Here is a 16497-nt window from a genome sequence, read left to right as displayed (position 1 = left end):
AACTCATGCGGAAGCCGTCTTAGATTCTCAGTGCTGTGCTTTAACCCGCTGCGCCACCAGGGAGGGCCGGAAATACCTCTTTCTTAAGGGGCACTGAGACCTCTCACTATTTCAGACATAAAAGAAAGCTACTTAGGCACTCAGCACAACCTCACTCAGGTTTTATCACTGAAACCAAGGCTTTCAGCAACCCTGTCACTCCTCACAGTACTGAGTTTTAGAGTGGAAGGCTCACAGACACCACAAAGGCCAAAGATGGACCACAGCAGGCCAAGCACCCAAGGTAACTGGCAAGAACCTCAGCTCGGTTTCAGCCAAGTGATGGCAAACAGGGGACAGAAGGTTGTCCTAATGACATAAGTCACCCCAGGGACAGAGAAGCAAGGGCAGTCGACTGAACAAGCATGGAGATGTAAATCATAATATGCTTAGAATCTGGATGAGTCCAACATCTGATGGAGAGAAAGCAGATGAGTAGAAAATAAAAGTTATTAATTTACAACAAAGGTTTATGCTGTGATTAAAGGACTATACCTTTAATATTTGTTTATTGGGTTTAGATTTGGTATCAAGTAAGCAGATAACACAGAATTTTACAGATTTTCCTCTAATAATAAAATAAGTCTTGTAAATTTTGCATTTGAAAACATGGATCAAATTGCTAGCCAAAGAAAATTTGGGCTTTCAATTTATTGATGTTCTAGATTTGCCTAAGTGCAACAAATATAAGGTTATATTGCTGTCTTTGAATCAACAGCTGTATCTTTCAACAAGTTAGGAGAAACAAAGAGGAAAGCACAAAAGAAAATGCCAGACAATGGAAATCTATCATCACTGCTTATCTCAAAATACAAGCAAGGATTCTACCTGTACTAAAACCAATGGTTCGTGTTCCCTAAAAGTTCCTTCCAGACTCTTAGAACAACTTCATAAAAACTTCACTTCCCTTTTCTTTGTCATTAAAACTTCCTTCCAGATTCTTAGAACAACTTCATAGAAACTTCACTTCCCTTTTCTTTGTCATTCTTTACATATCCATCAGGGAGAATAGAAAAAATAAGCATTAGCATCGGATTTGAACTGAGCAATGATATATCACAATTATGATACATTTTTGTAAAATTCAAATGTTAAATTGAGAACCAGTAGAATGCTATTTTCTGAATTATGCCATAAAACTGACTCAAAATTGTGTTGTATTAATGGCATAAAAGCTAGAGATTGGACCTTTTCTGATGAAATACTGTAAATTCACATTTAAAAAGTGACCAGTAGGTCAATTTCTAAAAAAGAAACAGTAGATAGCACCACAAAACTAGCAGATGTTTCCTGGGGTCATTTGTACAAAAACATAAGCATATGTTAAAGAAATCTGACACTATCATGGAATCAGTTGGTATCTAAAATAATAGCAGCTCCTTATGGCAATATGGTAATATCCGTATCAAATGCACAACACATTATGTTGCAACAGTATGTGCAGACAAAAGAGCATCAATAATGACCAGAGCTTTCAAGAAGGCAAAAAAAATAAATAAATAAATAATAAGATTAGAAACAAAAAAACTAGATCATACCCAGGGCAGAGTATCGTTTAACAGCAAAATGATTATAGAGTACCTTATATTTTCAGTTTGCATTTCAGATTTCACTGCAGTTTTCAAAAGCAGAATACTAACCAAATAAGACTACTAAAGCTCATCAAACATGGGTTTTCTGATTTCTTTAGTCTGTTCAAGACAAGTAATAGTACTTATTTAGTTTAGGATAAGAACACAAATTCTTCACTTCAAAAAATGTGTACTGTACACAGTGTTAAGCAAATGGTAGCTGGCTGAATCTTTAGTAAAGCAGTATGTCGTTTAATAAGGGTATTATCAAACTGAACTTCAGAAATCTGATATCCTCAACAACATTTCTCTGAAACTAGTGTTGCTGCCTTTGAACTATCAATGTATACAGGAAGCCCGAGTTGTTATTGACTGGAGGTCTTGCAAAATTCAAAGTCAAAAAGCATAGTGTTCTATTCTGACTGTTGAAACTTATTTATCCCCTAGGAAAGTTAACTTTGAATAAGCACTTAGAATTCAATGCATATGTAACTCCATGCAGAAGGATGGGATGCAAGAGAAGTATAACATACACCTAAAAAAGTGCTCAAGTACCAAGAAATATGAGTAAAATTAGGTAGTCCCATCCATGGCACTGGTAAGAGATTGTCTTAGTCTAAGCTGTCCCAACCACCCAGAAAATGAAAGATTTGTCAGCCTATGTTTATATGGCAGAGTAGGAGACATTTTTTTCCCCCACAAAAGGAAAATTGTAATCTTAATACAAATATAATTTCCAAGAAAAATGTATTAAAATAAGAGCTTATCAAAAATCAAATCCCATGCCAAAAGTGTATCCATGTTATTTAGTTTACTCTAATTTAAATATTATCTAAGATAAGTAGACTATGAAAGGGACTTTCAAAATGTGGATATTGACCCAGATTTTAAGTATAGTAAGTGTGCATCTATATAATGGAAACCACAACATAAAACATACTATCTTTTCTTTACACCTTCAATACTTGAAAGTATACTTAAAAAATAAGGGAACTAATACATGCCAATAGCTGCTCAATTTTATTGATCTTATTTTCCTGCACTGATGGACAGTAGAAGCACTTCAAAATATGTGGTTGAAACAATTAGCAAACTTAAAGTTTAATTTTCAGTATTATTTATATTAGACAAATAAATCCAACAGGAGTGTTTTAAAGTTTTCTGAATTTAATAGTTATTTTCTACATATAAAATTGACATTCAAAATTATTTCACTGATTTTCTTATATTTCAATCATACCTAAGTAATATGAAGACCATTACCAAAATTTAATGAATATTCTTTTCAGAAAATTACCTTCAATTCATTTTTAAGTAGCCTCAGTTTGGTAAGAAAGCAGGACAGAGAAGGAGAAAGCTGGGTCTCATGAGGCTAAACCAAAATCACACAAATCCTAAATTTTCCAAAATTCAATTTATAGCCTTTCCAGAGGAGTTTTCTCTAGCATTTTTCAAGTTCTCATTCTCTCTTCTGTCACTGGTAGTCATCAGCATATTTGATGCCTGGCAGAGTATTTCAAGCAAAATGGGTCTCCCTTACTAATCTGTGAACCTAAAAATATTCTAAAACAGTCAGAAAATAGAGTTATGTTGCCTTTGACAGTAACAATTTTAATTTTAGGAATCTATTACAAAAATATACTTTTGAAAGGGATATGTAATCTTTTAATTACACACTTTGTAGCAACAACAACAAAAAACAACTAGAAATGAAATTTTCAACAGAGAGCTAGTTCAATTAGCAAATGTCCACAATGGATGACTGTGTTGTTATAAATGGAAATGTGTACTTTACCACTGCTAGGTGAAAAAGAAATCAAGAGCAACAAAAGTCTATGTAGTACGTTACTATGCACATAAAAAGGTGATAGGGGTAAAATGAATATATGTAACTTTGTTTCCATTTTAAAATTAAAAGAATAAAACAAAAATCTGGACAACTAAGCTTACCTATTATAGGAAGGAAGGGGAAAAGGGCCCAATATAAAGTTACACTTTCCAGAATATAGCTTGTTTGGTAGATTTGACTTTGGGACAGACCATACATTTTTAACATAGCAATGCCCAAAAACTTAAAGTAAAATGAACTAAGTTAATTCTGCATACAGAAGTGGGGTAATCTACCATCAGAGGGATTTCGAGTGTCTTTAAGTCACAGTAATTTTTCTACATATAGGAACCATGAAACAAAATTACAGAATGGCCTTAAATTACTCAGTGATTATGTTGACAGCACTGGGGTTATTCTATGAATGTATACGTATCATAGGCTAAAGCTCATGTGAATGACACTGTCGCCAGTAGGACATAAAGATTTTAAAGCTAAAAGAAAGTAAAAACCTTATACTCTTGTACTTGAACCATAAGCGTATCACAGTAATTCCATGAAGAATTTTTTCCTTAGGGAAAAAAACTATCTTTCCCAGCAGTTTTCTGAAAAACCTAGGAAACAGGACCATCTATGGGGAAATATGAGTTATGAGCACGCCCAGTGTTCTCTAGATACCTTCCCAGTAAAAAGTAACGACACATTTTTTAATGATAGGTTGATGAGAATTCTGAAACATATAATGCTCATGATAATTCTGGAATATCTTGCCATTTCAAAAAGCAAGGAAGCTCTCAGAGGTGGCCGAGGAAGTTTCAAAAGGACGCAGAATCAGAATGAGAATTTGAAAGAGCTCTCATTTTCAACTTGAAAGTCAACTTGAAATTGTCCCAAATATCTCCCCCCAGTGAGCTTCCAGGCTCTTCCTCAGGGGCCTAGCTTCAATCTACAGGTTCCCTCTGTCCCAGGTTGCACCCACATGACCCACATGCACTGCTCTCATGTGTTGCTCCTGCCCTCATCTGTTGCTCACTGTCAATCAGCAGACTAGCTCCTGTGAGAGAGTAGCAGCCTCACTTTCCCAGATAGGTCAGTTCTGCTCCATGCCTCCTGGAATTGCTCACTGCATTGAGTGTCTCAAAGTAGACCCAAACTGGCACCACAACCTCAAGTTCATTCCCTCAAGGTTCAAGTCATTCCCTAAACTCCCTACTCTCTTCCCCACATTATCCCCCTCCTTCTCTGAAGTAACACCTTCCTCCACTAAATTGCAGGAGGGCAAAGGAGTGATTCCCCACCAAAAAAAAAGTCAAAAGAAATACAAAATTGGGACAGTTTGAGCAATGAATTCCAGTAGCCACTATTGTGAACTAAAATTTGTTTCATATGTGTAAATACCTCTGAGTAATAGTGATACTAACAAATCTCATTGGTTGCTATGGCTGCCAGTTTCTCCTTTCAAGGAAGACCTTGTCTTCCCCCTGCAAGGAGTCGACTGGCTGAAGTTGTTGGTTCCATCAGAATCCATATCCACTTCAGCTGAGGTCATATTTTTCCCAGGCAATTCCCCAGGCTTGAAAACAGTTGAAATTTGGCTATTTCTGCCCAAACTAGGAATGATAAGGGGTAGTCTTCTCTCCCAAGCTCTCACTATAGATAAGCAGACTCTCAGATATGCCTCATGAACTAAGGTTCTCCCTGTCCTCAGACTTTACACTCCCCACCCTTTACTGATGTCTTTTTAAGAGGGTTAACTTCCAGACTGTGATGCCAATGTGCTTCCTCCCTCTTTTACCTTCATAGACATTTCTGCCAAACTTTTTCTATTCCTCTGTGAAACTATAGATCAGTCAACCTGGTTTGCTCAAAAACTAAACTGCAAGGGGAAAAAGGGTGAAATCTGTAGATTAGAAAATATAAAAGATAAAGCAACCAAAGGAAATATGAATCATTTTTCAATGTTGATTTCATATAAAAATGAAAACTAAATGGGAATTTGAACACTGAATTGGTGTTTAAGAATATAGAGGAATGTTTTAAATTGGAAGAGTGATATTTGAGTATATTGCATGATTTTTATAATCTCTGCTGTATTATATAATTACAATTATAAACATCTAGAAATAGCTTCCAACCATTCCAGAGAAGGGAGGATATATAGGGTTTCCACGAAACAACACTGGTCTTGAAACCCTTTAAGTTCAGAGGGCTACAGTTTACTTACAGTCTCACCCCTCACTGGGTTCTACTTGGAGACTCATTATTTCTTCTAAATTTGAGTTATTTTTTTATTAAATTATGAGATTAAAATATACTTTAAAAAAAAACTCCCAGTTTTACCATTTACTCAGAATTTGGCCAATCTATAGTGGGAGAGTCTTAATGGCTGGAAAAAAAGTCAGACAATACTGCTTGATTTCAGTTTGGTCCATAATACTACATCATCACTAACTAGAATATCAGACTCCTAAAAGCATTGTGGGGCATTCTTTCTTGATTAGCTGTAGATGCAGCATAACCTAACAGGAATAATGTGGGTGCTGGGGTCAGACTGCCTGGCAGTGAATCTCAGCAACTCCATTACTAGTATGACCTTGGGCAAATTAGTTAACATCTCTGGGCCCTTGGGATTAAAAATTAGCTAGACTCCATCATCTACATCATCGTGTTGGAAGATTACACAAGATATTTAGCATAGGACCTGGCAGAGTAAACATCAATAAATGTCCACTATTTTCAAACATTAGGCTCTTCTGTAGCCACAAAGGTAGTTTCCAGAATACCGCTCCTGATGAAAATCATAGCTTTCTATGGAAATAGTAATACCCACACTTTGTATTAAAGGGAAACATTTTCAACTCCTCAAACATAAGAGGTGTGTTGTCTATATGATCACCACTAGCTGCATAAAGCTGTTCAATTTAAATTAAATGTGAAGTTCAGTTCCTTAGTCACACAAGCCACATTTCAGACACTTTCTAGCCACATGTGGCTGGTACCACCACTGTGGACACTCCAGATACATAGCATTCCTTTAGCACAGAGGGTTCAACTGAACAGTCATGCTGTAGTATTTAGTCTGCATTTGTTTCTCTGTGTAGACCAAATGACACAGCTTTCTTAATAAAAAGCTAATATTTATGCAATATTAGCTTTTTACAATATTTATGTACTAGGTTAATAGACCTGTCAAAGCATTTAAAAATTTTGTAAACAAAACATGCAATTACTTAGTAAGCTTGATTTTTCACACCCGTCTCTAAAATGCCTTCAAATTTGACAGCTTAGGAACATACTAACAATTTTTTTAAAGAAATATTCTCTTTCAAATAAGTAGACTGATGAATCAAAGAATCATGTTTTACTGTGTAATTAGTCCTTCAATAATTCACATGAGTAATAGGTCATTTTGGGGTTTAACCCCTGCTTCCATTATTTCTGACCACACGCTTCACCGACAGATGTCTCACTTTGGAAGTATACAACAGAAGACTGGGATCTGTTTCACGTACATCTGTTCCCAAACAGCTTAGGCAGATTAATACTTAGAATGTACCCAGCTCTGCTAAGTCCCACATAATCACTAATTCTTGTTTTAAAATTGTGTTTTTCACATTTTTCCACATTGCCTTTCCCATAAACTTCCAGCAAATAAGTGTTACAGAAGTTTAAAACAGGAAAATCATTTTAACTCCTGTAAAAAAATAACACTTTCAAGACCTTATTTTAAAACCCAGTTTTCTCAGACTTTCTGATCACTGATCTAATTTGACTGAGCTCAGTCATGACCAGAATAACATGAAATTGTATAACCCGAGGGAGTAGGTCTATGAAAAATAAGAGAATTGCAAACCAAAACTACTTGAAAACACATATTTACTTTTTTAAAAAGAATTTAAAGCATAATATTCTAATACTAGCCAAACATATTCTATCCTTGCTCATAAATTGGCCTAGAGGACAGAGGAAATAAAAGGAAAAAAGAATGAATAAGCTGGTCCTTTTGTTCATCATGAAAAAAACTACTTCACTAGACTCGACCTACAATTTTCTCTCAAAAAATGATTTCTTTCTTTCCAAAGACAGGACCTGTGCTGAGGTGACTACCTACAGCTCATCATTGTGCCCCGAAGCTAGGGAAGGGGAGCAGGGGGCTTGGCCCACATTTCCCATGAGGATCCTCTAATTAGGTATTCATTAGGGCTGGGAAGCTCCTGCCATAAAATATAACACTCCTCCACACATACCAGGTGGCGACCCCACGGATCATTCAAACTTGACTCCAACTTATTAAAACATCCTAATACTGAAACACTATGGAAACCGGCAATTGAAATTTCTCAGAGTTGACGCATGAAAAGATATTATAAATTCTTCAGTCTGTAGGTGAATAAACTAACTCAGCAGGGTTAATTGTTATCCAGCACCCTGTTGGTTGAAGACAAAGACTCAGTCGCCTTGGTGTCCACTCCTGAAACCCTTCCTCCACTACTGATGAGAACAGATTATGGAATGGACACTGCAACAGGGAGCCTATGGAATGGACACTGCAACAGGGAGCCTATGGAATGGACACTGCAACAGGGAGCCTATGGAATGGACACTGCAACAGGGAGCCTTGTGAAGACCCTGTAGTGCTTTTCATACCTGGAGGTGCTATCTGCTAGTAAATGGTCCCAGCATGAGTTAGGAGACTGACTTGTGGGCACTTAACATTTCTATCAGAGATCCCTAAATGCTTATTCTTAAATGTACTAAAATCTAAATATAGCCTAAATCAACCCATTACCAGCTCTTCCTCACCAGTAGTTTTTCCTTTATGAGAAAAACATTAAAACATATAAAACCATCACACAATAAAACCATGCTGCTTTGGAGCTGCACAAAAATGTTTATATAAACTGTTTCAATCTAACATTTCAAGTAGAAGTTTGCAACTTGGTAAACATATGTTCCCAGAAGTTTGCCTTTGGTTGAGATTTAAAAAAAATATATCAACAATTAGTAATGCTTTTGAAAATATTAAATCTAAAAATATCTGAGCCAGTAGTAGCACACGTTAGGCTAACTTACAAATTCAGTAGTTCCCCTTTATCTATGGGGAATACCTTCTAAGACCCTAGGAGACATCTGAAATGCAGATAATACTGAAGTGACTATATACAGCATTTTTCCCTTTATTAACAAACCTTTGGTAAGTTTAATTTATAAGGCACAGAAAGAAATTACCAAGTAATAAAGCATCAACTATAGCAATATATTGTAAAAAAAAAAAAAAAAAAGGTATTATTGCTCTCAAAAGACCTAACTGTACAATTTTCACAGATGAACACAGGTAACTGAAACTGTAGGAAGTGCAATTGCAGATGAGGAGGGGGGAGAAGTACTGTAAGCAAATGGTCTGTGGTGCTCCCCACTCCCACCTCCAGGACCCTTTCTGAGCTCTGAGCTCAATTTCACCTTACCACCCTTTCTCCTACCCTTTCCCCCAACACACACACACAGGCACTACTACACTTGACCTGCTCTGCTGAGGAAGACTGCCATGACCCAGACTGTACTTTCTTATTTGGCCTCAAAAAACACACTTGAACCCCGCCTTTTTTTTTTTTAACTGTAATCTGTCCTAGATCACAACTAACTTGCTATTCATTTTAACATATTTAAACTGATGATTCCACAGTCATGTTGTGTCAAGGCCATAATTTGAGATTCCAATAGAGAGCTCATTAGGCACCACTGCAGACCACAGACATTTTCTAAACAGATGATGTCCACTATTGCATAATAGTGCATACTCCTGGTCAATTTATGCGCTTCTCAACTTATGTCAGCTAAGCAAGACGAAATTTTCCTGTCAGAACACTAGCAATGAATAAATGGGTCAACATTAGCTAAGAATAATTTTAAATGCTCTAATGCTTTTAAAAAGGGAGTGGGTGATACACTTTAGATGATGAGGACTCAAAGTGAGAGTATAGAAATCAAATTACAATGCAGTGGTTAAAGCCAAAATTCATAATCATAAGATTCACTAACCAATTCATTCACTAAATATTGTTTGGGCATTAGGCACTTTTCCAAGAGTTAACTAAACAAAACAGATGTTCAAAGCACCTTCCCGTCTCTCCATCTAGATCCAATCACTAGCCTCCCCTGATCTGAGCCTTGAGTACTCACACTGTAGCTGATATCAAGTGGTCCCCTTGCCCCCAGCTTCTCCTTGACTTTGGATCATGGTAAGGGACCACAAAAAAAGAGCATAAATATTGAGTTCCTGCCCTGTGGAACTGGTTGAGGAAGTCAGTCAAGCCCAGGTAAAGGCCACAGCCACAATTCAGTGACCTCTCCACACAGTCCCTTGGATTCTGGTCACACAACTGCTGCCAGCCCTTGCCCCTGGGCCTAAGAGCAGTATTGCTTCCCTACCACCAGTCCCAGGAGGACCTCATGCTCTCTTCATCCTACCAACACCTTCATAATTAATGTCTTTTTAAAACCCTTACAAGTCAGGCCCTTCCTGGTGGCACAGCGGGTTAAAGCGCAGCACTGAGAAGCTAAAGCCACTTCCGCATGAGTTCGATTCCTGCCTGCCCCAGAGGAGCCCACGTGGCATGGCAGAGTTTGACCTGCCCGCTGCTCCTCTCAGCAGTGTACTTCATCAATCTGCCTGTTCTGCTCCCCACTCTCTCTGATGAAGCCTCTCGCCACCCCTGCACCTCTGGCCTGTACCCCAGTTCTGTATGCATAAATTTTTTTTTAAATTTTAAAAACCCTTACAAGTCATCCTAGTTTATCTAAATTTGCCATTTGTTCAATCATAGGCTATGACAGACAATACTCGCTGCTCTCTGGAAGTAGGGTGCTGGTGAGTAAAACAGCACGTTATATACACAAGAGGGCACATGCCATAAAGGACAGAGGCACTAAGGGTGTCAGCAGAGTGTGTGCAAAGATAACTGTAAATTAGGGACCAGGGAAAGCCTCACAGAATATTAAGCACAGGCTCAAAAGAATGACAGATGTAAAAGTAACTGAGCTAGAGTAGTGATTGACTGCAGAGAGGTGGTAGGTAGGATTGATGGCTGAGTGGGAGTGAGAAATGGTGAGGGCAGGCTGGCCTTCAGATTCCTGGCTTATAGAACATTCCAGATGTTCTCCTTAAAGCTTGTTCACATATCAGCAAATTTATTACTTTCACTATTACATGTAATACAAATTGTACTACTACATGCCAAATCCTGTTTCATCTGTCATAAACCAAGTAATTCCACCCCTCCTCTCCTCAGTATACCTTAACTTACACTCATCGAAAAGAAAAAGTTAAATATTCTGACAGACAACTGATTCTGATTAGATTTTCAAAAGTGGTAGGAAAGACAAGGCCAGGAGTCTTGGAAGGAAAAAAAAAAGTTTTTCTTATAGATTTACTAGCTTTGTGTCCAGGAGTGTTGTAGGAAAAGACTAAACACAGATTTAAATGTTCAGCCAAAGAGTAGAGGAGAGTTCAACAGCGGACAATGCTAGCCAGACTGGACCCCCTGGGAACACCAAAATTTGACAGGCAGGCAGAATAAAGTCCATCGGGAGACAGATTAAGTACCGGTGGTATCACAGAAACCAAAGTCAAGTGAAGGAGAAACCCAGAAAGGCAGTGGCTAAAATTTGATTAGGCAGTTAGAAGCCCACTGTTCCCCTTTCCCTGAGCAGTTGCAATAGGAACAAAACCATGTCTCTGATTCATTAAGAGTTGAAGTAATGGAGGCAGTGGAAGTAAACTAATTTTTCTAGCAGCTTATCAGAAAATGAGGAAAGAGGAAAAGAGGCAGGGTAATAACTAGAGAGAGAGGGGCAGCAGTTAAGAGAGTCCTGACTAATACCATTGTACTTAAGTGAAAATGCTGAAAAACTTAAGATATAGGGTATAATGGATGAGAAATTCCTAGATAAAGCTCAAGAGATTTGTGGGTGGAGGCAGAGGTTAAGTTTTTGAAAATAGACAAGTACATATGCTGTGGCCATGGGTGACGACAAATGATATGGAAATAAAATGGAAGAGAAGTAGAAGGTATTCTTTTGATTTTTACTAGGGATTACGACATTGCCAATGGCAGGACTTGCTAAAAAGGGACACTGAGCTGGATGGCAAAGCTTTAAATAAATGTAACAAAAACCAGGGATGCGAGGGTGGTAGAGGCTCTTCATACGTTTTACTTAAATAACTCTGAAGTTTTTTTTTTTTAATTTTTAAAGATTTACTTATACATGCAGAACTGGGGTACAGGCTAGAGACACCAGGGTTAAGAGGATGCACCAGAGACAGAGTGGGGAGCAGAAAGGGCAGATACACTGAAATACACTGCTGAAGGGAGCAGTACATGAGGCAGGAGAGGTCTGCTGCACCATGTGGGTCACCACCCTGGCCAGGGATCAAACTCATGCTGCAATGAGTGAGATAGCTTCATAGTGCTGTGCTTAACCTGTTGTGCCATCAGGGAGGGCCTAAGGTTTTACATTGTTGTAAGGTCTCCTCCCTTTCTACTTTTTCTGTTAAATATTCTCTCCTGCTACACTGTGACAGTCTCTCCCAATCAATTTCCCCCTTTTGTTTTCAGCCTACATTTTATTCTCTCAAGCTGTCATTTTTCTCCCCTCATGTCTGTAATGTACCCATTACACATGTAATGTAACATAATGCAGTTTCACCCTCAAGCTTCAGGTATATGTGGAACTTCAGAATGTGATCTTATTTAGAAATAGTCTTTGCAGAGGTAATCAAGTTAAGGAGCTCAAAACATCCTGGATTTAGGGTAGATATAATGACTTTGTACTTACATAAGAGGACACACAAAGTGTAAGCCATAGGAGGAAAAGAGGCAGAGATGTACTACCATATGTGAATAAATTCCGGAAGCCTCCAGAAGTTGAAAGGCTCTTAGAGCCTTAAGAGCAAGCATGGTCCTTCTAACACTTGATTTCAGAATTCTGGCTTCCAAAGCTGTGAGAGTATAAATTTCTGTTGTTTTATGTTTTCAAATTTGTTGGGTTTGGTCTTAGAAAACACACACCTAGACCTCTCACAAAATACTTACTCCTTACTATTCAACTAAATGTCTTTTTGGAAAAAAAACTATACTGATCCTTAATATACCTCTCTCCTTTAAACACAGAAGTCCTTAATGGCAGGCCCCATCTGATTGATTTTTAAAATCACGGTACAAAGCAATATTAGTTACTTAATGTTTGATGAGTCTCCTAGGTTAGAATAAAACCTTCTTGAAGACACTGTCAAAATATTTAAGGGAATACAGCTAATTAGATTAACACTGACCAGATCTAGTAAATTAAAACAGTTCTACCATCAAGAAAAAAAAAAAGTTGTGGAACTTTGTGCCTCTCTTCTTGACTTAAATTTTCCTCATAGCTCACTTCAAAAGAAGAATCACAACCACAGTCCAAGTCATCCTTATTCCAAGTCCCAATAAAGAGGATTTTAGTTATTATTGTCAACAAGCCCATTAATTAATCATAATTTGGACAGTGAAAGCTTCCATAAAACACATTAGTGTCTTTGCTTGTTATTTAAGTTGGAAAATTAGGGAATATTCACATTTTATTTAATTAGTGAGAACTAAGATTGGAAGAATATATTTTCAAAAGACACAAAAGCTTATCATCTGAAATGTATGAAGAATGTTTAAAACTCAACAGCCAAAATATTTTTAGAAATAGGCTAAAGAACTTACCAGATACCTCCCAAAGGAAGCTCCACATCATTTGTCATCAAGGTAATGGAAATTAAAAAGAAATTCCATTACATGTCAACTAAAATGCTCAGAGTTCAGAACACTTTGAGACTGCCAAATGCTAGTGAAAATGTAAAGCAATAAGAAATCTTACTCACTGCTAGGGGGAATGCAGAAACACTGCAGTCACTTCAGAAAAGAGTTTGACAATTTCTTACAAAACTAAACAGACCCTTAGCATACAATTCCACAATGGCATACCTTACTATTTACCCAGGGAGGTTGAAAACTAATGTCCATACAAAATTCTGCACATGGATTTTTATAGTAGTTTTATTCATAATTGTCAACGCTTAGAAGCATGCAAGATGCCCTTCAGTAGATAAAAGGGTTAACTGGTAAATCCTACAATGGAGTATCATCAAGAGCTAAAAAGAATGAGCTATCAAGCCATTAAAAAGACATGGCTGTGGGCCCTCCCTGGTGGCGCAGCAGGATAAAGCACAGCACTGAGAAGCTAAAGCCACTTCCACATGAGTTCGATTCCCGCCTGCCCCAGAAGTGACCACATGGTGTGGCAGACCTCTCCTGACCCACCCACTGCTCCCCTCAGCAGTGTACTTCCTTGATCTGCCTGTTCTGCTCCCCATTCTGTCTCTGGTGAAGCCTCTCGCCACCCCCTGAGCCTCTGGCCTGTACCCCAGCACAAATAAATAATTCTTAAAAAAAAAAAGACATGGCTGAACCATAAACTACTTATTAATTGAATAAAAAGATCAGTGAGGTTGACAGGGTTAGGGGGAGGGAAAGATGAATAGGCAAAAGCATGGATAGGATAATTTTTAGTAGCAATGAAACTGATAATATAATAGTGGATAATGTCATGACTCTTATTCTTGACAAGGCTAAGGGATGTTCAGATAGCTTGTATAACATTTCTGGCATAGTAGAAGACTGAGTATAAACCACCCAACCTCACCAAAATAGGTATCACCCAACTGAGGGCCATAACAGAACAAACTCTTGGTTTTTGAAAGGGTGCATCCATCTTCTCTGGTCTCAGACACTGAGTTCTTGGTTCTCCTACCAGAATTGCATCAGCAAGCACATCTCCACCCCTAAGTCCATAGGCCTTCAGTATACAGGCAAAAAGACATAACTCAGCCTTCACAATTCTGTCTCTTCACATACATTCATAGGTATCTATAGACTCTATTGGTTGGTTTCTCTAGTGACCAATGACTACTGTGTGGTATAAATCATAAAGTGTAGACCACCAACAGTAGATCTTAACTGAAAAATAAAGCTTATTTTAAAAAAAGCTACTAAGATACTATGAGATTTCACATCTAATTCCATATGGGAAATTTTCTCACATTTAGACTCTCAATACCTCCTTTTCTTACTCATTATTTTTACTTATTTTCTCATTTCATTTAAATAGAAGTACTTACCAAGGTGCTTGGTTTCTATGCTTTTAATTCTGGAGGCTCAAAGTGGTTTTCCTACTAAGTGTTACTTACAAAGATTCACTTGCAACCTTCAGAGTGTAACTGTTAGGTTATCTTTATCTTCTACAGCAAGGAGTACTAATTAATCCTATTTGTCTTCAATCACTACTCAACACAAAAGCCAGATTTCTTATTGCACTTCATTATTTTTCTTTTACCAGCACTTCAAAATTGATTTTTGTGTATGTGTGTAATCTCATTGCACAGATTTCATTTTAATTCTATAGTAGTTGTTTCAATGAAGGTCAAATCAGCTCTTGTGGTCTAAACTCATAACTGAATTTTGTGCTCCAAAATTCAAACTCGTCAAAACTAAATATTAATGCTATGAATCTATTATCTCCACTTTTTAACTCGAGTTAATAATCCACCTTGGTTTCCCAAACACCTGAAACTCTTCAATTAAGATACAAGACAGTTTCCTTTAATTGAACCAGCAAGACGAAAGCAGAGTCACACTCACATCCAGTGCCGGGTGCTGGTCCCAGACTAGTGGTTTCATTTAGTTACATTTCATGAAAGAAATGTCTCTTAACCAGAGACATTTTTCTATTATTATGCGATCTAAATAGCACTGTCTTGTTTTCTGAGGAGAGGTGAAGAGACTAGCATCTTCCTGGGTTTTCTTTAAATCATCTCGATTTAAGAACAGAAATGTTTCCATTGTAAAGGACAGCATAGCTAAAAATCTAAGTCAATAAGAGACAGCTGCCAAGTTAACAGCAAGATGATTCTAAAAATCAGCATTTAAAAAAATCAAGTTTGAAAACTAAATCTGAAGTCTAGGTTCTAGCCAATGGCAAGGCATGTGAGGATCAGAAGAGGTCCAGAGAGACCCCCAAAGTATTGGGGTTTAATGTTCCTAAATCAGTAACACGAGAGAGAGTTGACAGAACGCTCGTGTAAATACACTCTGTGAAGGGCTTTTACTTTCAGAAAGTGATGGATAAAACTACTTGGAGGGGAGTAGGTGACCTCGCTTTTGGAAAACATTACCCCCTTGGGGCCCAAATCTTCCTTCTGCTACGCGGAGCAGAAACTGAGTGTGACGTGAGTGCAGGGAACTCACTGGAGACGGAAAGCCTAGCGGGAGGGGACAGGTAGCGGAGGAGGTCCCCCGGGGTGGCCCGCGTTCTCCCCGGGAGAGGAGGAGGGGATGCAGGCTTCGGGACGCCGTAGCCAGCCGGGGCAGAGGAGGAGCTTGGGGAGGGCAGCGAGGCAGCGCGGGTATTCAGCGGCGAGAGCTAGCAGGCGCCGCGGGAGGCGAAGACGCCTGGACCCAGAGACTCACCCGCGGGGCGCACGGGCTGGATTGGCCGCCACTTCAAGACCCTTTCGCTTAGCACCACGTCGCAGCTGTCCCTTCCGATCTCGAAGATGCCCCGGAGCAGGATCTGCCCTGCAGCCTCCTCCGGCAGCTGCCGGGACGCCCACTGCGCAGAGGGCATGGCGGCCGCCGCCGGGGGCGCCCCATCCCCCCGGTCTCCCTCCAGAACGTTCACCCGGCTTCCGCGCCGCCCACGGGGCATGGCAGAGCCGCAGGTTGGGCGGGAAGCTGGGGTCCGGGAAGGCCTTGAGAGGAGGCGGCCGAGGCCCTGGCAGCGCGGCTCCGGCGGCGTTCGGCGCTGCCACAGCAACAGTGCGCCCGGCAGAGACCCAACAGGGAGGCGGGGCGGGCAGGCGGGGCTGCCCGAACCTAGTCGGGCACCTCGGGCCGCCAGTCTCCAGTCTGCCCCCACACTGCATAGGACCCCAGTTCTAGAAAGGGAGTAGGGGCCCCCTCCGCCTGACACTAACTGCTC

General features: G+C 39.2%; 1 protein-coding gene across 1 annotated transcript in view; it reads right to left on the bottom strand.

Annotated features, from left to right (window-relative positions):
- The window catches only part of CERKL (ceramide kinase-like), a 95333-nt gene extending 79037 nt beyond the window's left edge, over positions 1–16296 (bottom strand). Inside the window, exon 1 of the mRNA XM_004674473.2 lies at positions 15987–16296. Within this exon, the coding sequence (XP_004674530.1) occupies positions 15987–16224 (238 nt within the window). The 5' untranslated portion in view covers positions 16225–16296. The remainder of the gene's footprint in view (positions 1–15986) is intronic.
- Positions 16297–16497: the final 201 nt, after the last annotated feature.

The sequence above is a fragment of the Condylura cristata genome, unplaced genomic scaffold, assembly GCF_000260355.1.
Source record: "Condylura cristata isolate star-nosed mole 26May11 unplaced genomic scaffold, ConCri1.0 scaffold00002, whole genome shotgun sequence".
Taxonomy (NCBI): domain Eukaryota; kingdom Metazoa; phylum Chordata; class Mammalia; order Eulipotyphla; family Talpidae; genus Condylura; species Condylura cristata.
Note: the sequence above shows the minus strand (reverse complement) of the source record. Positions and strands in the feature narration are given on the sequence as shown.